This window comes from Apiospora hydei (genome assembly GCF_038363865.1).
Source record: "Apiospora hydei strain CBS 114990 chromosome Unknown utg000010l_segment0_segment0, whole genome shotgun sequence".
Taxonomy (NCBI): Eukaryota; Fungi; Ascomycota; class Sordariomycetes; order Amphisphaeriales; family Apiosporaceae; genus Apiospora; species Apiospora hydei.
Window position 1 is genome coordinate 1,720,115 of NW_027117369.1, and position 22,033 is coordinate 1,742,147.

The following is a 22,033-nucleotide window of genomic DNA, read 5'->3' on the forward strand; positions in this document are numbered from 1 at the left end:
ACTGGCCGAAACCAAACCACAGGGTCTGCACTCCGTCTGCCCGGTTCCCGCGCGCTCTTGAAGACGAGCACAAGAAGCTCCTGAGGTCCCATGGGGGTCAGAGCAGGGAAATTAGAGAGAGAGGAAAAAAATCCGTGGAGACGACCCAGCACGTCACGAGCTATGTTGTGACTTATATATTACACGCCGCGTCTGCAAGCGGGAAGGCCAGCTGATAAAATTCCCAAGAAATCCCTTTTCATCTTAGACTCCCCAGACAGTAAAACTGAAATGCTGGACTCTCGGCCGATCAACACCATTATATTGGACATTGGAGATGTTCTCTGCAGCTGGGAACCTTCCTCGGCCCTCCCCATTCAACCCAAACTCCTCAAAGAGTTCCGCACCTCGCCTATCTGGCGCGAGTACAACTGTGGCCTACTAAGTCAAGATGAATGTTACGCACGTTTGGCAACGCACTACGGCATCCCTTTCGACGACATCACTACAGCTTTTGATCTGGCCAGAGCTTCACAGGGTCAGAATGACGACGTGGTCGGCTTTATTCGAGAACTCCGAGCTAGCCACCCAGACCTGCGCGTGTATGCCATGTCCAACATCTCGAGACCCGACTGGGAAATTCTGCAGGCCAAGGCGTTCGACTGGGACATATTCGACTTTGTCTTCACGTCCAGCGAAGCCGGCATGTGCAAGCCCGAACTCCGTTTCTACCAACACGTCCTATCCGCCGCCAACATCACCGCCAGCGAGGCCGTCTTCGTCGACGACAAGGCTGAGAACGTCCTGGCCGCGAAATCGCTCGGCTTTCGCGAAGGAATTGTCTTCGACAAGGCCGAGATGGTGCGGGAGAAGTTGCTTGCACTCCTCGAGGACCCCGTGGTGCGGAGTCGGCAGTGGCTCCGGGCCCACGCTCGGAATCTTCACTCGGAGACGAGCACAGGTGTAGTCGTGCCTGACAACTTTGGTCAGCTGTTGGTCTACGAGCTCATGGAGGATTTGAGCTTGATCGAGCTTAAGCACTTTGATCGGACATGGAATTACTTCATTGGTAAGCAAGCACCTGCATTTTGTTTCTACATCCTCCTAGCAGAACAGCTCGAAAAGGGGCTAACTATGCGATAGGGGCCCCCTTTGGAACATCCGAGAACTACCCCAACGATGTCGACACGACCTCATACGCACTCAAGGTCCTTTCACCGAGCCTCGAGACTTCGAATTCGGTCATGGATGAGATGATTTCTCCGGAAATGGTAACTGCAGACGGAATTGTCAAGGTAAGAAAGGCATTGCCCATGGAAACTGATCCTTGTCCTTGTCCTTGTCCTTGTCGATAGGTATCACCGAGTCGGAAAATTGACACTGACTTCTGATGTGCTGCACACAGGTATACTTCGACAGGATACGAGACCGGACGGACCCAACAGTCTGTGTAAACGTAATCAGGCTCTTCTACACCTACGGGCGCGGCCAGGACCCGGGCCTAGCCGCGACCAAGAAATGGGTGCAGGACGTGCTCCTGCACCGAGCCTACGAGAACGGGACGCGGTACTACCACCAGCCCGACGTGTTCCTGTACTTCTTCGCGCGGCTGCTGCGGGAAAACCCGCAGTCCGATCTGCACCGGAGCCAGGCGTCGACGCTCCGGGACCGCCTGCGGGAACGCGTCAACGTGACGGCGGATCCCATGGCCTTGGGTATGCGGGTCCTGGCTTGTCATTATATGGGCATCCGCGACGAGGCGGACTTGAGGCAGTTGTTGAAGAAGCAGCAGGCGGATGGGGCGTTTGAGATTGGGTGGCTTTGCCAGTATGGCAAGACGGGTGTCAAGCTAGGGCATCAAGGGCTCACGACCGCGCTGGCTGTCAAGGCGATAGAGGCGATTAACGGGTCTTCGGAGGCTAGCTACGGGAGCATGTCCCCTACAATCAAGGCTTCCCTGGCGCGGAAACAGAGTGAAGATGCCTGCAGTAATGGAGGCGACAGTGGTATCGGTTACTAGCTAGTCAATGTGTGCGCGTGCACATAAAGATACGTACTTAGCAATAGTTAATGTGACGCCGGTGTCCTGACTCGCAGGACACGCATAATAGGTCTGCAGCCTTACGTTTCTGTTTCTGTTCCAGGTCGGAATAAGCCGTTGGTCGTGTGATTAAAGTACGCTTACTACTATGAACACAAGGGCGAGCCGGTCGAGACCAAGGACACTGTTCGCGCTCCGGCACCCAAATCAAGTCGCCCAGGCGCGAATTGGTAAGGGGAAATAGCCACAAGGGTCCTCGAGGATCCTGGTCCAGTATCACACATTGCGACGTTGAACTCTAAAATCTTGTTATAGCCCGAGTGACTAATAGTATTCTGGTCGATTGCCGAATGCGGCAATAGCTAGTTTATGTGGACAACGTGCGTACCAATCGGAAAATGCGCAAACGACCTAAATGTTTCGGCACGATGCAGTTAGTGGCTCGAGCGGCGGCCCGAAACAACTGGTTACCAAAGTTGGCACTTTAACGGGATGACCCGACGCAGGCACTGAAGCACTCCTGATGCAGACGCCAAGACCGAGTACATGGATGAATGTGGATATACCAAGAAACTATAAATTGTTCTCGAATGGCGGTACAGTACGTAATGTATACTACATACGAGGTGGCCAGACTCAGGGATGGACTGATATGGTCGATGCAGTCTATCTTCCTCCTTTCCGGTTCTATGCTTACACCATCGATGAGGCATATGAATCTGTGAATGTACAACATAGTTGACGCCCACTGAAAACTCCAGTAACTCACGATGAACATTTGTCACATCAAGTTGACAGTCTAACATCCACCATGTCGGTCGACATCGCCAAGGAAATGCCGGCCAATCCCCGGGACTGGACCGGCGGCATCGAGAGCTATCTCGAAGAGCACCAAATTGTCTGCGAAAAGGTCACGCCTTTGACTAGCGGCCTGTCGAGCTGGGTATGGCGCCTCGACGGTTTAAGCGATGGCCGTTACCGGGAGGGAGAGCCGGCGATTTTGAAATGCGCCGAAGGTATGGCCAAGCTGGCCCCCGTGCCCCTCGCCGCTGACCGGCTGCAGCTCGAGATCAAGGCTTTGAAGTCCCGCGCTGTAGCCGAGGCTTGCCGCCAAGAGCCGTCGGTCCGGGTCCCTCGCGTGCTGCAGGAGACGCAACGGGGGTACCTGATGACTTGGGGTGGTGAGATGGACCTTCGGGTAGCATATAAGGAGGGTAAATTGATGGTGAGCAGCAATATCTTGGACCGCCAGTGCCAGTGCCCTTGTTACTCTTTTGCGGCACCAACTAAAGCTAAATCCCAAACAGGATCCAGCAGCAGTCGGCGCACGCCTGGGGAAGTGGTTAGCATGTCTCCATCTAGCCGGAACCGACCGTGACGAGTGGAACACCCGGAACTCAGACGTCGACACTTTTATCGCTCCCGGCGGCCTGGAGGAACAAGCCATCCGCACCGCGCTGGGGACAGAGGGAAGCAGCGTGCAAGAGATAGATCACGTGATAGACGTGCTGCGTCAACCGGCCCCCGTCCAAACCTTGACACCCTGGGACTTCAGACCCATGAACACGCTGTTGAAGTTCAAGGAGCCCGGCGCCGTGCCCGAGCTCACAATCGTGGACTGGGAGTTCAGCCACTATGGCGATCCGGCCTACGACCTCCGACTGTGGGCGGCCGAGGCCATGGTCCTCGAGGCCAAGTTTGGGAAGGGAAAAGAAAACAGCGGGAGCTTGCTGTCCTCCTGCCTGGCGGCCTATCGACTCGGCACGGGTGATGCGATTGTCGACGACAAGTTTGTCTGCAAGACGGCTATCGCGCTGGGCGCTTTTCTCTTGCTGTTCATGCCGGCGCCGTTTTGGGATTGTGTCGAGGAGGATAGAGAGCCATGGGTGAAGCTGGCGCTCCAATACATCAAAGCTGGCGCCGAGACGGATATGGGTTGGTTACTACAAAGTAGTTTAGGGCCATTGTTGATGAAGCCCTGAAACAATTCCGATTCCTGCCTGTCCCTCCTAAACATAAAAAGTTTGAACGTATTCTTGATTGTTGCCGGCGTGGTCTTCGTCATATTCGCTGATGGATGTGAGCCGATACACCTATCCTGATTGACTAACTTGTCTATTATCGTCCTCCGAGACCCAGAACATATTGGTCTTATGTGTTCAGCCCAAAGTCGAAACCACAACACCAGGCTCGCTCCCAAATCCATGTGCTGGAGCACGGGGTTCCGAGTAGACTCGTACTCGGAGTTCCAGGTACGCCTCTACTCGGAGTTCCGAGCACGTCTATACTCGGGGTTCCGAGTTTAGGTTTCGCGCCAAGAAGTCCAAGGCTGGTCATATCATGCATGCCGTGTCCATCATAGGCCCAGAGCTTCAGTCATCGTATCGATTAATACAGTAGTAGTTGACCAGTTTAGCCAAAAGGGAGTGTGCTCGCTGGCGTCTTCATATGTGAGGGCACCCGCCAGGGCCCCCAACTAAGATGGGTCAATACTGAGAAGATCGATGCCTGTAACACCCAAATATCTTTTCAGTATCTCCATAGCACGAACAAGACGTATGACGGGCCGTCATTATGTGAAAAATTGATTTTGCAGCTAGCTTGGGTCAATCTGAGTTTCAGTGTAGAACTATTTTTTGCATACAACAGAAACGCCCATGTCGAGGCCGTTAAGATTAAAAGTCCCCTTGCCAGTAAGCCACCGGTTAGGTTCGACCAATTATTTTTGTTTGCGTGAGTCCATATCATATCCCAGCCCAAGTTTTGGTTATTCAGGACTCACTATCTGCTCCTGTTCCGGTGCTTGTTCCACCTCCCCCTCTTTCTCTCCCTCTGCTTCCGCCTCCGCCTCCGCTGCCTCCTCTAAAGCATCCTCATACTCGTCGAGGTCCTATTCATTGTAAAACACCCATTTATTGTCACTGCTTCTCCAAGTCCGTCGTTTGAGCTCACCTCCCATGTCGACATCCCAACCATAGGACAGCACGACCCTTTCCATCTCGGCAACCTGCTTTCGTGTGTGATTACCGTTTCCCATCATCGCGATATCTGGACCCGTGATAACCTCGGCGTCATCTGCCTCAACAGGCTCCTCGGTATTGACCTGATCATCGTTGCCCGCAGAAGTTTGCTCGTCGTCCTCGGGCTCCTGGTCATCCTTATTGGTAAAGACACCGATGTGGATGATGACCTTCTCAAGCCACGGGATGTCCTTCAAGTTCGCCGCGAGTGTGTGCAGCTGAGCGGGTGTGTCCGGCGGCACAGGCCCTCCACCCAACCTATAGGAACTCCTAGAGGAATCCGAAAGCCTGAACTGTATCGTCCTGATATTCGGGCACAGCAAGCGAATCGCCGCCAAGTTCTCTCTATCCAGGTCGTGGATGTCCGTGGGGCCGCACTCGCCCCAGAGACGATGGTCGAAGGCCCTCAAGCCGGTTTCGATGTATCGAATGAGGCGGGCTTGGCGCCCGATCCGCGCCAAAAAGATGGCGACCGCAGCCGTCTTGCCCGTGTCCAGGTTCCCGTAGCACTCCTCGCCCCAGATGGAGAGCTGGTTGCGGGAATAGAGCATGGGGCTGGCTTCGTGGAGCATGCGCTTGTTGACGCGCAGGATCTGGGGGTTCGGCGGGTCCGGCCACGTGAAGCCGTCCCAGGGACCATCCTTTTCGCAGTTGATGTAGATGGGGAGTTCACTAACTAACAAGTATTCGTAAATTTCAAACCGCAACTCCGTCGGCAAATGGAAGAAATTCATGTCGAAAGATGTCTGACGAGGTTCGCCAATTCACTGAAATTTTGGTGGCAAGTTGAGGGGGTGAAGACGGGAGGTTTTCCTGGCTTGTGCCGGGCCGGGGGCAATTGGACGTAAGAGGACGGACGTCTGAATACGTCCGCCCGGGCTTGGACTCGGGCCCATTGGATTAGGTTGGGGCCGTCAGTTCGGGGTGGGTCATGAACGCATCGCATCACATCTCTAGATCGGATGAATTGCGTTTGAATGACGACAGGATTCATTCGACCAACTGAAGTCTTGGATGCCATGTTGGTCTACAATCTGACACTAGCCGGCCCCGCGTTGCTGCTTGGACTCGCGAGCATTCAGCCTACACGAGAGACAGAGAGGTGAGAAGAACACAGCCAATCGAACTTGAATGGTCTATCCAGTTTGTAGAAGCTCATGTTACCTTCTCATCCTCAAGCCAGGTCCTATTATGACCGGGCCCCATAACCGTTCACTTTCCCGTTGCAATTCCAGCTCCACGAGATCATCCTTGTACGCTTCGAGGTCCTCTTGGCTGTAAACGATACATTCACCATCGCTGGTAGTCCAAGTCCGTCTCTTGATCCGTTTCACTTTGACAGTCCAGCCATAGGACAAGGCAAGGCTCTCCATGTCATCAATCTCTTTGCGTCTGTGATTGCCATTCCCAACAACCATGACCTTCTTACCAGTAGGGATCTCATCGAGCCTGTTGGCCAAATCGTACTTCACTTCCTGATCGTCTTCATCGACATAAACGCGAATGTCGAGAACGACATTTTCTGGGTTCGTCATACCCTCCAGCGTCGAGGCGAGTGTTTTCAATTGGAGCTGGGTTTCCGGTAGCTCATACAATTCCAACAAGCTGTGACCGCTCAATTCCCAGTCGACGAGCCTGAATTCGAGGGTAGTAGTGGGAGGACACATTTCCTGTATGGCCAACAGGTTTTCCCTGTCCCACTCGTCAAGATTGACGGTGTTGTTCGCCCGGTCTAGGTCGCGTACGAAGGTCCAAAGTGTCAACGCGATATGTCGAACAAGGCGAGCCTGGCTTCCGATCATCACGAGAAATGTTTCCACGATGGGCTTTCCAGATCTCAGCTCTGCGAACTCGTGGAGGGGCATTTCCAACAACGAGAGCTTGTTCTTGGAGTAAAGTAAGGGGCTGGCTTCTTGGAGGATGCACTTGTTGGTGCGAAGCAATTGAGGTTGCAGTCCTTGGTTTGTGCTGAAAGGCATTTCTCGATCTGAGACGAAGGGCAGACCTTGCGTATAACAAAAGATTGGTATCCCATCGTCTTTGACAAATAAGTACGCAAATATCTCGAGTCGTATCTGCAAAGGCAGCTTGAAGAGATCCATTCTGGGAGTTGAAGTTGCCAGTTTATGGAGCGACTTTGAAGTTTACATGGCACAGAACTGGGGTAGGGAAGGTAGTGGTTTAATATTAAGTTGATTGAGGGGAGATCTGTGAGGTACATATATGCAGTGCCTCGTTGTTTCGGGCCAATCCATCGGATGGCTCGGAAAGTTGTAACTTCAGTTGATGGAAGTTTCCTAGCCGGCCCACTGTCACTGACATCCGAATGGGGTGTCGTTGTCGTTATGCGTAACCGGTCCCTACTCTATCTCTGGTCCAGCAACATGATTTTCCATGCAACAGCGTCCCCCTCACCGCCTGCATGCGAAAGTAAACCGTATTCCATGCTAACGGCTTGCATTAGCCAACCATCTGAAGAAAGGACTTGATGTATGTTTCACGCTAAAGTTAAAGACAATCTTTCTGGTTGCAATGTTGCTGGGGCGTGGAAAATCCGCATGGTACCCACTACTATGGCATTAGTCAAAAGGCAAAAATGACTTCATGTATCTTATTACTGGTAATACTGTCCAAGTCAAAAGTAGAAGCACACAGGAAGCATCACCATCTTATGGTCAAAAACTACTCTGATAGGATTATTGGTAGCAGACAGACACCAGGAGCGCGGTCAGGTCCCGTATTTGGCGATCGATCATGTTGATTCGATGTCAGGGCAGCCCCTAACCGCGAGAAACGGCTCGGTATAAGGTATGGAGTTGCTGTTGATGAAGAAGATAGATTCTTTGTTTCAACACATATTGGACTGGTAGGGAAACTGGGAAGCTGTAGCTGCGTAAATTAAGTAATTATTACACGGTCACAGTAGTTGGGAAGCACTTGATAGTGAAACAAACACATTTCTCAGTCTGCATGATACAAAGGCTTCCAACATTTGCAAGGAGCATAGCAATTGTAGGTAGTTTGATTAATCAGCGTGAGACTAATTCCAACGCCATGCGTGGAAACCACGTCTGGCGTAGTGGCTACATTGGGCCATTTCTCTTTCAATCTTCCGTTCGTATTCTTCCTCCCGAGCCCAGCGCTCGTACACTTGCAGGGCCTTCGAACAGTAAAATATGCGCCGACCGTCACTGCTCCGCAGTGTTGGCTTCTTCATCTCTGTCATTCGGACGAACCAACCAAAGCCCAGGGATTTTACCATGTTTGAAATATCATCATGGCGTGTCCTTTGGGACCTGCTGCTGCCACTGCTCTCCCCGGCTTCGGTTGGAATATTTGGAAGGGGATAGTGGATTGGGTTCCCATTTTCGTCAACGTAGCCACGGAGGTTGACGATGACCTTCTCTAGGGATGGCATGTCTTTGAGATGCAGTGCGAGTGCCTGGAAATGGTCGTGGGTGCTTGGTGACCAAGAGCATGTCGGTAAACAGTCGGAAGTGGGCTGAGAATCTTCCAGCAGGAACTCGAGGGTATGGATGTAGGGACACATTGTTCGGATTGTTGTCAACTCTTTTATGTCCGTCTCGTTTAGGCCAAAGTAGTGATGATACGTGTCACAGCCGCCGGTGTTGAAGGTCGAAAACCTTATGGCTACGTAACGAATGAGATGGGATTGGCCCCCGATCCGACTCAGATAGTGATGCGCTCTTGCATAATCCCAGGTTCGATCACCGTCATGAAATTTGTCGACCTCATGGATGAGTTGAAACTTGTTGCTGCAGTAAAGCACTGGGCTAGCTTCGAGCAAGATTTGTTTGCTAGTGCGGAGTATCGCAGAGCTGAGTGCCTTTGTTCTGAAGGATCTTATGGGCACCTGTGTAATCAACAAGTGGGCATAGATCTGCAAACGAATCTCCACAGGAAGATCAAGGAAGTTCATTTTCCAAGTGTTGGATTAATATGTGCGGAGGGATGTCAAGGACAAGATGCCAGGAGTGAGAACTTTGTGTTGGGGATTGGTAGGATGCGGGGGGACTTCTCAGTTGTACGACGTCTCACGTGAGCTGCAACAAGCAGATTCTTTCCATTCCTGATTTTCATGCATGAAGTGGGCCTTTGAGCCTATTAGGGCTTCATACAGTGACCACTCAACCATGCTTCGTCGGTTTACCTTCGAAGATTTGATGGCAGTATTCAGGATGGCATTCACTTGCCCCTCATCGGCAGAAGCTGGAAGACGGCTGATACTGGTCCTTGTAACAGCATGCAGTCACCAGAACCCCTCAAGTACTGAATCCATTCTTTGCGGCCTAGAGCTTGAAGCTTCTGAAGCCTGTTTTATTTACATCCGTCTTTTGTTTTGGGCTTTTGTGACGGTCTTGACGTTGGCCTGGGCCGAAATACGCAGCAGGTGACAAAAGTTGGCGATAAGAGCTTCACAAAATGCATGATGTTATCAATCAGTGAAAAAGTAACGACATATCGATTGTCAGGTCCCCCAAATTATTGGGATGGAGGGAGATATGTCGAGTTGGAAAATGATCCTTCAGCTCCTAAATGCACATCATGTGGTAAGAAGCAGCCACACATAGGTCATGTGTGGGAGGTTTTCCGTCATGTTCAAACCATAGCATGGGAGACTACCACGACTTGTACCTGTGAGCAAGCAGCTTGGTAACGGTAATGGCTCCTTGATCTATCTGAAACTAGAACTCGATCGCAGATAAGTTATTTATCAGCCCCAGAGTCGTTGGTTAGGTGATGAGGTCGGTGGGTCAGAAGATACGGTGCTATCAAGAGAAGGACAACTTCACCTAACAAGGTAAAAAAGGTGAAGGAAGATTCCTTTGTCTTATGGGTGCTACCAGCTAGACTTCTATGGTTGCTGTTCTTAGGGGTCCCTTGAGCCTGTAAACTGCGCTGATGTGTTTGTACGTGTTGGAAATCTGTGTGTCTGCTAGCTGTTCATGCTCCTTTGTGTTGGCTCAATGTGTGTGGATGACAAAGAAAACGTGATGTGTAAGATGGCCTTTCCCATAATTGTTGAACCAGCGGTCGCTTCTGTAGCAAGTAATAAAGTGTGAGGGTACAGCTTGTAAATACGTAAGGTAGGAGCGTTAATCATTTGTCCCTAAGTACGTGATGAGAGCTTATTGTTCAAGTTTTACAATTGACACGAACAACTGTTAGGTCAATGAGAGCAGTGATGAAAGAGCGAAACGGAGTGAGCACATGTTGTAAATAAACATGTTAGAAGCAGCTATCCATGGTAACAGACTCCATAAGTTGGAATTAGTAGCTGGCATGCCGCCAGCGATTCCAGGAGTTGCTGGACCACAGTTCCATCCTACCATAATGATGACCAAGATGCCAAATAGAAAGAGGACACCGCCTTCAAATAAGCAAACCGTGTAGGACGACCGCTTTTCCACATCCAAGTGAGCTGTAACTGACAGCTGGTGAGCCAGCAGCAATCTCAAATATTGCTGGGCCAGTGGTCATTTTCATAATACACACTTAGCAAGACGCTAAAGAGACGTAAGACGGCCTGCGCGCATAAGAGAACTTTGCAAACCAAGGGCTTGTCCCTGAACTCATAAGTTGTAACTAGTCGCTGATATGGCGTCAGCGATCCCAAAAGCTGTTGAATCGGTGGTGAATCTCAGGACGCAGACTAAACAAGATACCAAAGGGAAGGGGCACCATATGTAGACAAGCAAAATGTGTCATAAATTACTTGTAACTAACTTCACAACCCCAAGTTAGTTGTCGATATTCCAATAGCGATCCCAAGAAGTGGTGGTTTAGTGGTCAATCCCACGTCGCCAAGTTAAGAAGAAGGGCGAACCGCCTCTAGATATCTAAACAAGAAGTACCAAACAGTGACTTGTACCCAAACTTGGAATCCCAAGTAAGTTATCGGTATCTGAACAAGGAGCGATCCCAAAAGTTGTTGACTCAGTGGCCAATCCCCCGTCTGCGAGTGAAGAGGAAGGAGAACCGCCTTTAGATGCCTAAGTAAGCAAGCTGTACCAAACAATCACTTGTCCCCAACCTTATAAGTCCCAATTGCTCGTCGATATCTCAACAAACAGTGATCCCAAGGGTTGGTGGTTCAGTGGTCAATCCCACGTCGCCGAGTTAATATGCTAACAGGGCGGTCAGGAGTTCGAGCACGGCTACGAGCACAACAGAACCGACAACGCAACACAGCACCACTTCCACTTGCTGACACCTAACTTGCAGTAGCTAACTCCTCCTTGCATTACACGTCACAGTGCTATGGCATCTCACTGACCCTACAAAAACACAAAAGAATTGCCCTCACACCCATGGGAAGCAAGTAAGTACAAACCCCCTACTACACCAACAACTCTGGGATCGCTCTATTTTTTTGAACTTTTTCACCTTCCCACCTTAGCGGTAATATCTACCTACCAACTGTATGCTTTCCATTCAAAATATTTAACATGGTCTACATTGCTTCTGCATTACTATCTCTCGCCCCCGGCACGCACTCGAGTTGGTATGACTAATCTTCAATGGTACGCAAGATAGAGCACATGACTTCCTACCACTGGGACAATGACAGCACAATACGGAAACTCAATATCTCCTTCATAAATGCCTCTTTGAATCATCATAGTATGTTGGCCGCCGCCACTGTGCTGATTGATGTTATTCTATGACGTCCAGTATTCGGGTCCACTTTTTAGCCCCTATCTATGAATAGTGACCATGTAAGCGCGCATACTGCTATGATGACAAGGTATAACCACCACACCAAACCTACAATCCCTTCCTCCACACCCAACGCGAATACCCAGCCTCCTAGAGCGGGTCCCACAGCCCGAGCAAAACTGGCCAACATATTGCCTGCCCCATGAATGGTGCCCAGAACAGACTTGTCAGGCGCCGACTCAGTCAGCAGGATGACGGTGCTGGGGATCGCCATCGTCCGCGCCATGATCTGGGCGCAGACCACCAACCCGAGCAGCACGTAGCGTACTGCGCTGTCCCCGGCCACCAGCGAGAGTACGGCGCCGCGGCGTACGTGGCAGGGAAGAGAACGAGCGCGATCCGGAAGACGCCGCGGGTGCCGATCCGGGCTTGGATCCGCGGGTAGATGAACAGCTGGAGCAGGATGCCGCATATCCCGAAGCTTGACATCCAGATCCCAATGGACGCGGACCTCAGGCCGAGACCGCCGGTGAAGGTGAAGATGGTGGCTTCGGTGTTGTCGGCGGGCGGGCTGCTGAGGTAGACGGGGAATATGTGCATGAACGCCGAATTGTGCAAGGGCAAGAGTCCGAATGAAACCAGTGATGCCAGTACTTCTCGAGTCCATATCTGTCGAAATGGTCTTGGCGTTGAAGTTTTGAGTGGTCCAGTATCTGCGGTCGGTGGTTTCTCGTCATGGTCTCCTCCCTCGACCAAAGCATCGCCGTCTTGGCTCCCGACCGTCGCGTACCCTCTGCCCCTCCTAGGGTAGATGTAGGCCCGGAACCACCTAAGCAACGAACGGCCCGCCCGCAATCCGTAATCCTCGGTCGCCTCTCTTCCAGGCAGAGTTTCGCCGAGTCCGAAAACGGCAAGAAGTAGAGTCCCAGCCAGAACCAGCGCGTTCATCAAGGCCGGCAGTGCGTATGGGTATGCGAGAGCCCACCCAACACCCTCGGGATTCCCATCGAAGTTGAACGCGCCACCGGGACCAAAAAGCCATGGCAGGTTCGCGACCGGCTCGGCCAACCAGCCGCCCAGAGCCAGACTGGCCACCATGCCCGAATTGAACACGAGCGGGAGCAGCAGGAAAGCCTTGGTCTGGAACCGGCGCTCGCGCACAATCTCCGCGGTGACGGTGCGCATTATCCCGACATTGCCGTTACCCAGCCCGGCCAAGACGCGCCAGAACAGCAGCGCGCCCAGCGACCGCGAGAGCCCGAACCCGACGTTGGCCAGCACCGAGACGGCGAGCCCCGCCAGGATGGAGATGCGCCGCCCGTGCCGGTCTGAGAGCCAGCCCCAGGGCAGACTCACGAAGAACTGGGCCAGCGGGAACGCGGCGACCAGGATGCCCGAGTAGGTGGATACGCGCGCCGCTTCTGCGTCTGGATCCGGGGCTGATCCATTGTCGTTGGCCGGAGGCAGTACCGAGCGCACTAGGTAGAAGATGTAAGGTAATAGACAGACGTTGGATAAGGGCTCCGATAATCGGCAGAGGGCGAGAATGAACAATTGGTCTTTATTGGGTAGGTCTCTCCAGCGCACAGCTTTTGATGATGGTGGTAGTACTGCTGCTGCTGCTTCAATTGTAGCGTTGGCCGCTTCTGTATGCGGGCGTTGATGCGCGTGCGAGGGCTCGCCCCCGCATTGGCTGCTGCTACTTGCCGCAGGCGCTGCTGCTGGGCCTAACAGGTGATCAGTGACAATAGCTCAGTCTCAGGGTCTTGGCACCCGGCAATTGTAAGTGGTGAGATCTTTCGGCATACTACTTACCAATACTCATGATGCGTCAAAGTAGTGATTGAAGCTTGCCATGCATTTCCCACCTGGAAAAGGTTTGCTGGAATCATTTGTTCTTCCTGACATGTGTGACGATTGTTTGTCCTCTGCAGGTCTTGGCGAGTTCAAGGCAACTGGAACCTGGGGAGAGTGATCAGTCCTACCTACAGCAGCCAGTTTCGGGGAAGGGCTCCTGGATATATGCCTTTCCCACCCCGGAATTTACGCGTCGCAATCTGTCGTGCTCGACTCATTCCGATCGCCTTGTTTTCTCTGGGCATGACGTGCAAATGGGAGTTCTTCCAGGTGCGTGCTTTAATCTGGGCATGTTCCCCTGCCCCTGACTCTCGCTTGGCTTGGCTCCGTCCGACGGGTAAGCTGCCTTAGGAAGTCAACCCCGCTTCCCATTGCCCCCAGACAGTTACCCTGCAACCACCCCCAGTCTACTGCCCTATCCCGCATATCACAGGGAGGGGACGGCATATCTGGGCAACGAATAGCGGGGTTTCGGGGCCCCGGACTGCCACCAAACGACATGTCTGTTCTGGGCAGTTCCGCACCTCCCTCTCGAGTTGTCAATTCGCAGCCAGCTTTGGCGCGTGATTGGAGACGTATATGCAGACGCTGGTGCATATATCTCATCAATATGGTAAACCGGGTCCATTGAGTCATTTGATAAATGGTTGCTGAGGACCCTTTCTAAACTGCCTCCGTCGACAGGTTCTTCCCAGCTGCGACAGCTGGACCTGATCTCAACAGATCAAATCGACAGAGTAAAGCCATGGCCATGTTCACCCAAGCAGTAGTCAGATTGCATCTCCTGTGCATCTTCTTCGCAATAGGGTCTTTCGTATGGGGGTAGGTACATTTACCACGAACAGCGACCGCGGCCGTGAGGGGGAGTTTGTTACACTCGCTGACCCCTCCCCAGCTACAATGTCGGCATCCTGTCCTCCATCCTCGTGCACCCGGGCTTCGTCGCCGCCATGGGCGAGCTGACCGCCGCACGCAAGGGCGTCATCACCGCCATCTACTACCTCGGCACCTGGCTCAGCTACATCTTCATCTCCCACCCGGTCAGCGACTACCTCGGCCGGCGGTACGCCGCGCTCATCGGCACCGCCGTCCTGGCCGTCGGCACGGGGTTCGAGGCGGGCGCGACCGCGCCGCGGGCTTATGCCATGATGATCGTCGGGCGCATCATCTGCGGGCTCGGCGTCGCGATGGTGTCGACTTCGGTGCCCCTTTATCAGGCGTAAGTTGATCCACCCTGCCTCTTGGGGTTATGTGCTCCATTCTAACTCGAGTACAGCGAGATCGCACCGGCGGGGCAGCGCGGCAAGTATGTCGTGCTGAACCATGTCGGGTTCGTTGCTGGTCTGGCCAGCGGATTTTGGTAAGAGTCGTCTCACCCTTGCCCGAACATCACTTGCTGATGAGTTGCTACCAGGGTCGGTTATGCTGTCACATTCTGGGAGTCGACGCCCCATCAAATCTACGTCTCCTGGAGGTTCTCCGCCGCCGTCGTCCTGATCCCCGCCCTCATCTTCGGCGCCGGGCTTCCCCTTCCTCCCCGAGACGCCCCGGTGGCTCATTGAGCACAGCCGCTTCACCGAAGCGCAGCGGTCCCTGCACTGGCTACGCGAAGGCAGCTGCACCAACGCCCAGATCGACGACGAGCTGACGGAAATCCAAGAGTCCGTGGAGGCTTACCGGATGTCGGGCCTGAACTGGCTCTCGCTGTTCCGGGAACGGCACCTCTTCGATCGTCTGTGGCGGGCATCCTTGCTCCAGTTCATGGCGCAGATGTGCGGCGCGACCGCGATGAAGTATTACCTCCCTACCTTGTTCCTCAAGCTGGGTTTGGGGACCAGGGTGTCCTTACTCGCCGGCGGCATCGAGTCGAGTCTCAAGATCGTCATGACGGTCATCGAGATGTTGCTCATTGACAGGCTTGGTCGCCGAACGACGTTGGTTGCCGGGTGTGTGGCAATGAGTTCGGGCTTGCTCATCAATGGTGTGCTGGGCCAAGTCTACCCCGACAACCAGAACCGAGCAGCCGACATTGTCTGCGTCGTCTTCATCTTCATCTACGCGATCGGGTTCAGTCTCGGGTTTGGACCGACGGCGTGGGTATACGGGTCCGAGGTGAGTACGAGTGGATCGAAGGCGTATAAGCACGGAAAGTACTGACTCTCGAAAAGATCTTCCCGACTGCCATACGTGCTCGCGGACTGAACTTCTCGGCCTCGGGCGGTGCCATCGGATCCATCGTGGTGGCTCAAGTTTGGCCGGTAGGCATCGAGACGATTGGATCCAACATCTACTTCTTCTTCTTTGCAGTCACAGTAGTCTGCATCCCGGTAAGTCTCGATGTATAACGGTTTCGGTACATGTTCTAGCTAACAACGACTCAAGATCATCTACATGTTCTACCCAGAGACGAAGGGTCGTACTTTGGAGGAGATGGATGATCTCTTCCATGCAAGTCTTGTCCGGAGACACGTGGAGCCTGTTGACGGGGATACAGAGACGGTTCTACCGAAGAACGTCCCGTAGATATACATGTTGTCATGTTGCTTAGCGAGCGAGTAGCTAAGGCACAGGCGATTATCTTGGTTATCCTTTGATCATACTAGGTGCAATTCCAAAGATAGACTGAAGTAGATTCGAGATACCAAGGCATTAAGGGATACAGTTTGAAAGTAATGACCGCCTATGGTTCCCTATATCCCCAAACCAAGAGCGTTTCATCTCTCAAGAGACTTGAACGATGCATAGACCTGCAGTGCCCCTTCCACGCTCTGTATCAAGCCAAACACTATCGTTAGAACCAGTACGAGGACGGCCACCCAGAAGGTATACCACTGCACGCCGTTCCGGCGGTCGTGCCACCACTGGGTCAAGGTCTTGGGTTGTGCCTCATCGTACGCCTGCTTCAGCATGATCAACCGGTCCCGCCAGAAGTGAAACCTTTCAATCTGACGCAACTCCGTCTTCAGCCGTCCGCAGTGACCCAGGCGTCGGTCTATCGAGGGAGCCTCGACAGCCACCGGCGAGTCTCGCGGTCCGTGCTGGGGCATAGCAGCGCGGGCGTCTGTAGCGTCTCTGCGGCTAAGCCATTGGGCAAGAGGCTTTCCGAGCTTGGAGATGGACACGTCAGCGATGACCAATTTCCAGGATTTGGCGTACCATTACTTGCCTGTGGTTCTGGTATTCGAGGAATGATGCATGATGGAAAATGTGCACTTTCGTATCGTCGTTACTCAAGCGGAGATGGTCGACCAGGTTCTCAGTCCAGATGATGTCAATGCCGCCGATCCTAGACAGATTTTTTGCCAGAAACGTCTTTTCAAGTTTCATACCTTCATGCGACAGGACGAGTGGGCCATTGAAGTAGTCCCTCAGGAAGGTCTGTAAGGTGCCCTGGGTCCAACTCAGCTCAGTCCGGCCTGAGAAGCTGAGTGGTGTGATACCAAAATCGCACATGAGAAGCAGGCTCGCGGACAGATTTATTGAGCTGTCCAACAGTTCGCTCTCATTCTCGTGTGTTCTAGATAGCTTGGAACGGAGAGCGGTGCGAATCTCGTTTCTGGTCGCACCTAACTTCAGCATTCGGACCACCTCGATAATGTCGGCGTGCGAGCGTAGAGCATTGTGCCGGCCGGCATCGTGCAAGGCCTGTCTGCATGCTCTGCTGTAGTACTCCCAGAAGGGTGTGAGGTCACTGTGGAAGCCTTTCGGCTGCGCATTGCCACATTTACCCCAGAACTCGGTTGCCACAGTAGCTCTAGTGGACTGGTTGAGTGCGCCCAAGAAATCCGATTCCACTGTATTAGCCATGGGATAACTGATCAAAACACTAGTGAGACTTAGGGGCGTATATAGTTGAGTAGTTAACTCATTGAAAGCCTTTCATCTTTGCAGGAGGGGTGACCTTTCGACTTGGGCGAAGATTAACACAAAGAGGGAACTACCGCCGTTCACCGCTGCTCCAGAAACGGCATGCCATGTATGCGTCGACTACCCAGTCACTCAGTTTCAGTTAGCCACTAATGAATAAATTGCATCCAATCAAGCTGGCAGGACATGAAGAAATTCGTGAGGGTGGGTGTGACAAGATAAGCAGACCCTCTTGCGGTTAGTCTTAAGAACAGTTTACCCTCATGTGATGAGGATGCCGGTGTAGTCGATTCTGTATGCAAGTAAGCCCTATTTCCATACACATCCGAAATTAATCATTGTGAAACCGACAAGTAAATATAGGTAGGGTTCGGTCAGAGCTAGGACTAAAATTGGACTGTTGATCCGGCAAGTTTTACCAGCGTAGATGATGAGAGTCAATAATTTGGAAGATCTGTGGCCAGCTATTTGAGATAATATCTAACCGGCATAGGTACCTTCTGATACAAACCACCTGCACACGCGATCTTGCCTGCGCTGCATTCCATGGTTGCATCAGTGACGGGAGGATACGGGGATTACAATGTCGCCACACATGCTCTGGGGACCGCTTTCAGGTGCTTCCCCGCAACCCCAGATTCGCCTCACTGTACCTTATTTAAATGCTGGATTGAGACTACAAGAAGGAGGAATTCAATCCGACCAAATTACCCTTGAAATATCCATCCACAACTCAGCTAAAACCCCAGCTTCCCCGCGACCTTACACCATGTTGGCTGACGTGAAAGGTACCATAGTCGATACAATTGTCGGCTTCATCATGGGATTCCGTGGGCGACCAGTAGCGGACCACCAACCGCAATTGGTGTCCCATGGTAGCACATTCTTCTCGTTGCGCAAACATCGGCGCAATGCAGACAATCGACAGATATGTACTGAAATGGAGCAATGTGTTGGTCGCCTCATCTGCAGATCGGGCAGAAACTCCATCTGGGAAGCCTGCGGACCCGCACGTGACGCCTTCGACGAGATGGCGCCGCAAATCAAGGGGTACCTCGACAGTTGTGCTGAGCCTATCTCAGGTTGGGTGACATGGTCCATGTATATGATTGGTAGCGACAAGGCTAGCGCTATTCCAACAGTACTTTTCTGCTGCGATGTCGCCTCGCATCGTCGAGAAGTCCGAGACATCATCAAACAGAGCGGTATCCTCAGAGGCTACCCAGGAGTCAAGACCGGAGACATGCCCCAGACACCAGGATTCGAACAACTCGTTACATTGGCCGCAGAAAGTATTCCTGGTCAGCTTTCGTTTTCTCTTTCGGTCAACACAAGCGAAAGGTGTTTGACTATCGGAAACAGCTTCGATTCCAGCATCGACGGATTGAACACAGTTACGCTCGGAGGAGTCATTAGGATCCGAGACAAGTTCCTATTGACAACTGCTGGTCACCCTTTCCGCAAAGCTGCAGAGGTGCCCATTCTGTGTACAGGCTCTGATCACCGACGTATGGAGAGTGAGGAAGCTCTCAGCTTGGATGAAGACTCTGATGCCGAGGGCGCTGACAGCAGCAATTGGACATCTCGCGCGACTGGGGCCAAAAGCTATATTGACTCCAGAGTACCAAGTTTACCTGGGTCTGGACGGAAAGAAAAAGCATTTTGGAAATCACGTCAACGCCCACTTTCCACCGGTGGAGAATCCTTCACGGTTCAAAGCTTTGCGAAACCCCTGGCACATCTCAAGATGCGAGACAGCTTCAGCATGGGCCAAATGGGCGGTCTGTTTTTGACGGGTATGGCCTGCTCGGCTGCCGATCTCGACTACGCTCTTATTGAACTTGATGGGCACGACTGTGCGGCCCTAATCACTTTCAATGATCCGCGGACACCAGGGAGGTACGTCTCGGTTGAGGCACTCGCCGAAAATACCGTAATCAGCACGTCAGCCCTTACCATTACTTCTCGCGGCACGTTACCCGGAACAGTTTCCGAGACTCCATCGTATGCTCGAGGTCCTCAGGATTTGAAGTTCCGGCGAATGATCAGAGCATTTGCCGATGGCAGACTAGAGAAAGGCGACTGCGGGTCCTGGGTGATAGATGCGGACACGGGGAATCTGCATGGTCACGTTATTGCAGGCTCACCCGGGTCCGGCGCCATGCTGGTCTTGCCCTTCTCCGATGTATTTGATGATATCTCGCATCGCGTCGAGATATCGCCAGAACTCCCTGTGATTGGCGAAGAAGCGGACAACAACGCGAAGCGTATTCCCGGATTCCCCGGCATGTGGCCCATCATGATCAATATTTTGCTAATTTTTGGGGGCCACTTTTTGTAATCGGAGTTTTTGTAAGGAGTCTTACGGGTGCTGAGTATTGAGGGACTTCTCCAAGTTTACAATCTTGGGAGTATGGGAGTTAGATTGAGCCCTTTTAACTGGCTTGAATGAGAAAAAAGTTATAATTTCTCAGGAATTATGCAACACTGCCTACCTTTTCTTGTTTTTGAGCTAGACCACAATGGTTATACGAAGGTAATTTTGGTTGCTATTCACCCTACCAGATCTCTTAGGTACGTGACTGGAAGACGCAGGACAGACGACTTCCGTTACACCTCACTCCCCTGTTCTGCCTTCATTTCCCTATGTCTCCTGCTGAGAATCTATATCCATTCAATTTGAAATTAAAGCTTCATCCACGCCTTTCCTCGTCTACATACCACATAGAACGGCCCGCCCAATTACAGCCACAGTAAAAGTGACACCAATGGGCCTGCTCCATTCAGCCCAGAATCTTTTCTGTCGGGTTTTGTTCTCTCTGCTCTGACCTTTTGTCCCTTCCATACATGCCAAATCCAGTTATCTCCGCGAGAGGAGACGTAGTTGCAAGCATGTGAGCACCGGAACGTTTGCTTTGCCACATGAATCTCAATACCATCAATAACGGATCGATCACACTGCTTCCTCGTCTACAAGTGGCGCATGAGGTCTTGTTTGGTGGGAGCCGTATAGTCATATCCGTCATGCATAAAGGGGAATACCCTGGTTATAACAGGTCCCCTTTCAGATAACGTTAGTGGTAATCCCCCTAGAGCTGGGGAACGAGTGGTTTAACTAACCTGCCCCGTCTCGGGCTTGTTATGTTTGGGGCCTGAGCTTCTGCCTCTATATCAGAAGAATAGGTTGATGACCCCGGCGTCTTTGAAAGTGCCACGTCCGGAGGTTAGAGGTTATAACCAATATTGTTGCCAAGCTTCACGGATACTCGTGAATTGTCAACATCACTATAAGAAATTAATACACTAGGTAACTACATTCCATATAGTCAATACAGAGGAGTTGTTTATTATTTACAGAAAACGTCTTATAGCTAGCCACCGTTCTAAGTTTCATCTGGACTCCGTATTAGTTTGTGGACCTAGCATGATTAGTTTGTGGACCTAGCATGATTAGTTTGTTATCAGCTAACTCCTTACCCTGATAGTCCACACAATACTTCCCAGCATCCCTCTCAAAGAGCCTTACCACTCACCAGCGTCCCAAGTTCCCTTCCCTTTTCAAATCACTGCCAGAGCATATCCTCTCCATGAAGGCAGCGTCCGGGTCCTCGCCCGGCGCAGGAGGGGGCGCTTCCGGACCCATCGTCCACTCCCGCAACCTCTGCATGTAGTACTTGGCATCCTCCACGTCGGACCGCCGGTGCGGATCGCACAACCCCTCCCGGTGCTCGTGAGCATGGATGGATCGGGTCTCCAGCGGCCCTCGCGGGCTTCCCGGAGGGAGCTTCGGCGGGGGCGGAACCATTCCGTGCGCTTCCCACTCCTTCGGCCGGGGCTGGTAGGGCTGCAGCCAGTCGAAGGCGCCGGGGCTTTGATACGTCGGACTGGACTGGAAGCACAGGAAAAAGCCCAGCAGGATGAAGCGATGCTTAGCTACGCAGTCGTTCAGATCCACCCCTGGGCCAACAAAGGGGCTAGACTATTTGGTGGCTTGGTAAAGATATTGCGTTCATACCTTTGCAGTTTCCAAATCAAACAGTCTCTCAGGACCAGGTCACTTAACATAGTTAAAGTAAAGAGATATGCCCTTAAAGCAAAGTCCGGAAACATACTGATATCCCAGTATCAGCTCCTTCAGGTCAACTCGTATGATAATCTTAAAGGAATCGATTAAAGGATACATACGTAGCGCGCAGTGCATTATTACGCTTCTTTATAAAAATTAGAATACTAGAAATAGTTACTACAAGTCCATATACTCTCCCATGAGAGAATCCAAAGTCAAAAGGACGACCCCGAGTGGTATCTTCCTAAGAACGCCAGCCCTATGCATTCTGGCCTTACCTGACCTGAACCTGACCCCGACCCATTCCAGCTGCACAATCTCATAATCCCGTAATTACACCCAATCGACCATGCCAAGCATTATGCAGCCGGCCAGTGCTGCTTGCTCCCGGAATGACTTTGGCATGTTCCGTTGAGCCCCTTAGTCTCCCAAAACGCCCGCTGTATCTCCCCATCTTACAACTTTGATTTTTACCATTGGAGTAGTGTCGACTCAAAAGCCGCATTCGAATTCGATAATCAG

The 22,033-nt window shown here is 52.2% G+C and overlaps 10 protein-coding genes across 10 annotated transcripts; 4 read left to right on the plus strand and 6 right to left on the minus strand.

Annotated features, from left to right (window-relative positions):
* Nucleotides 1–270: 270 nt before the first annotated feature.
* Nucleotides 271–1,999, plus strand: PG997_014722 (Haloacid dehalogenase-like hydrolase-domain-containing protein; the record flags this gene model as incomplete). The annotated part of the gene is made up of 3 exons (XM_066819036.1): nucleotides 271–1,048; nucleotides 1,123–1,274; nucleotides 1,385–1,999. 3 exons carry the CDS (start codon nucleotides 271–273, stop codon nucleotides 1,997–1,999), a joined length of 1,545 nt encoding a protein of 514 aa, XP_066661224.1.
* Nucleotides 2,000–2,831: 832 nt separating this feature from the next.
* Nucleotides 2,832–4,002, plus strand: PG997_014723 (uncharacterized protein; the record flags this gene model as incomplete). Its single annotated transcript, XM_066819037.1, has 2 exons — nucleotides 2,832–3,245; nucleotides 3,328–4,002. The coding sequence occupies 2 exons, from the start codon at nucleotides 2,832–2,834 to the stop codon at nucleotides 4,000–4,002; spliced, it is 1,089 nt and encodes a 362-aa protein (XP_066661225.1).
* A 908-nt stretch (nucleotides 4,003–4,910) lies between these two features.
* On the minus strand, nucleotides 4,911–5,774 carry PG997_014724 (uncharacterized protein; the record flags this gene model as incomplete). The annotated part of the gene is made up of 1 exon (XM_066819038.1): nucleotides 4,911–5,774. One exon carries the CDS (start codon nucleotides 5,772–5,774, stop codon nucleotides 4,911–4,913), a length of 864 nt encoding a protein of 287 aa, XP_066661226.1.
* Nucleotides 5,775–6,200: 426 nt separating this feature from the next.
* On the minus strand, nucleotides 6,201–7,142 carry PG997_014725 (uncharacterized protein; the record flags this gene model as incomplete). The annotated part of the gene is made up of 1 exon (XM_066819039.1): nucleotides 6,201–7,142. One exon carries the CDS (start codon nucleotides 7,140–7,142, stop codon nucleotides 6,201–6,203), a length of 942 nt encoding a protein of 313 aa, XP_066661227.1.
* Nucleotides 7,143–8,080: 938 nt separating this feature from the next.
* On the minus strand, nucleotides 8,081–8,980 carry PG997_014726 (uncharacterized protein; the record flags this gene model as incomplete). The annotated part of the gene is made up of 1 exon (XM_066819040.1): nucleotides 8,081–8,980. One exon carries the CDS (start codon nucleotides 8,978–8,980, stop codon nucleotides 8,081–8,083), a length of 900 nt encoding a protein of 299 aa, XP_066661228.1.
* Nucleotides 8,981–11,759: 2,779 nt separating this feature from the next.
* Nucleotides 11,760–13,546, minus strand: PG997_014727 (MFS general substrate transporter; the record flags this gene model as incomplete). Its single annotated transcript, XM_066819041.1, has 4 exons — nucleotides 11,760–11,763; nucleotides 11,946–12,053; nucleotides 12,080–13,448; nucleotides 13,537–13,546. The coding sequence occupies 4 exons, from the start codon at nucleotides 13,544–13,546 to the stop codon at nucleotides 11,760–11,762; spliced, it is 1,491 nt and encodes a 496-aa protein (XP_066661229.1).
* Nucleotides 13,547–14,323: 777 nt separating this feature from the next.
* PG997_014728 (ascus development protein 3) lies at nucleotides 14,324–16,101 on the plus strand (the record flags this gene model as incomplete). The annotated part of the gene is given in 7 exon segments (XM_066819042.1): nucleotides 14,324–14,400; nucleotides 14,474–14,797; nucleotides 14,855–14,938; nucleotides 14,993–15,128; nucleotides 15,142–15,690; nucleotides 15,747–15,905; nucleotides 15,961–16,101. The coding sequence occupies 7 exon segments, from the start codon at nucleotides 14,324–14,326 to the stop codon at nucleotides 16,099–16,101; spliced, it is 1,470 nt and encodes a 489-aa protein (XP_066661230.1).
* Nucleotides 16,102–16,292: 191 nt separating this feature from the next.
* On the minus strand, nucleotides 16,293–17,385 carry PG997_014729 (uncharacterized protein; the record flags this gene model as incomplete). Its single annotated transcript, XM_066819043.1, has 2 exons — nucleotides 16,293–16,685; nucleotides 16,741–17,385. The coding sequence occupies 2 exons, from the start codon at nucleotides 17,383–17,385 to the stop codon at nucleotides 16,293–16,295; spliced, it is 1,038 nt and encodes a 345-aa protein (XP_066661231.1).
* An 880-nt stretch (nucleotides 17,386–18,265) lies between these two features.
* PG997_014730 (uncharacterized protein) lies at nucleotides 18,266–19,786 on the plus strand (the record flags this gene model as incomplete). The annotated part of the gene is made up of 1 exon (XM_066819044.1): nucleotides 18,266–19,786. One exon carries the CDS (start codon nucleotides 18,266–18,268, stop codon nucleotides 19,784–19,786), a length of 1,521 nt encoding a protein of 506 aa, XP_066661232.1.
* Nucleotides 19,787–20,974: 1,188 nt separating this feature from the next.
* On the minus strand, nucleotides 20,975–21,250 carry PG997_014731 (uncharacterized protein; the record flags this gene model as incomplete). Its single annotated transcript, XM_066819045.1, has 1 exon — nucleotides 20,975–21,250. The coding sequence occupies one exon, from the start codon at nucleotides 21,248–21,250 to the stop codon at nucleotides 20,975–20,977; it is 276 nt and encodes a 91-aa protein (XP_066661233.1).
* Between the last annotated feature and the right edge of the window lie 783 nt (nucleotides 21,251–22,033).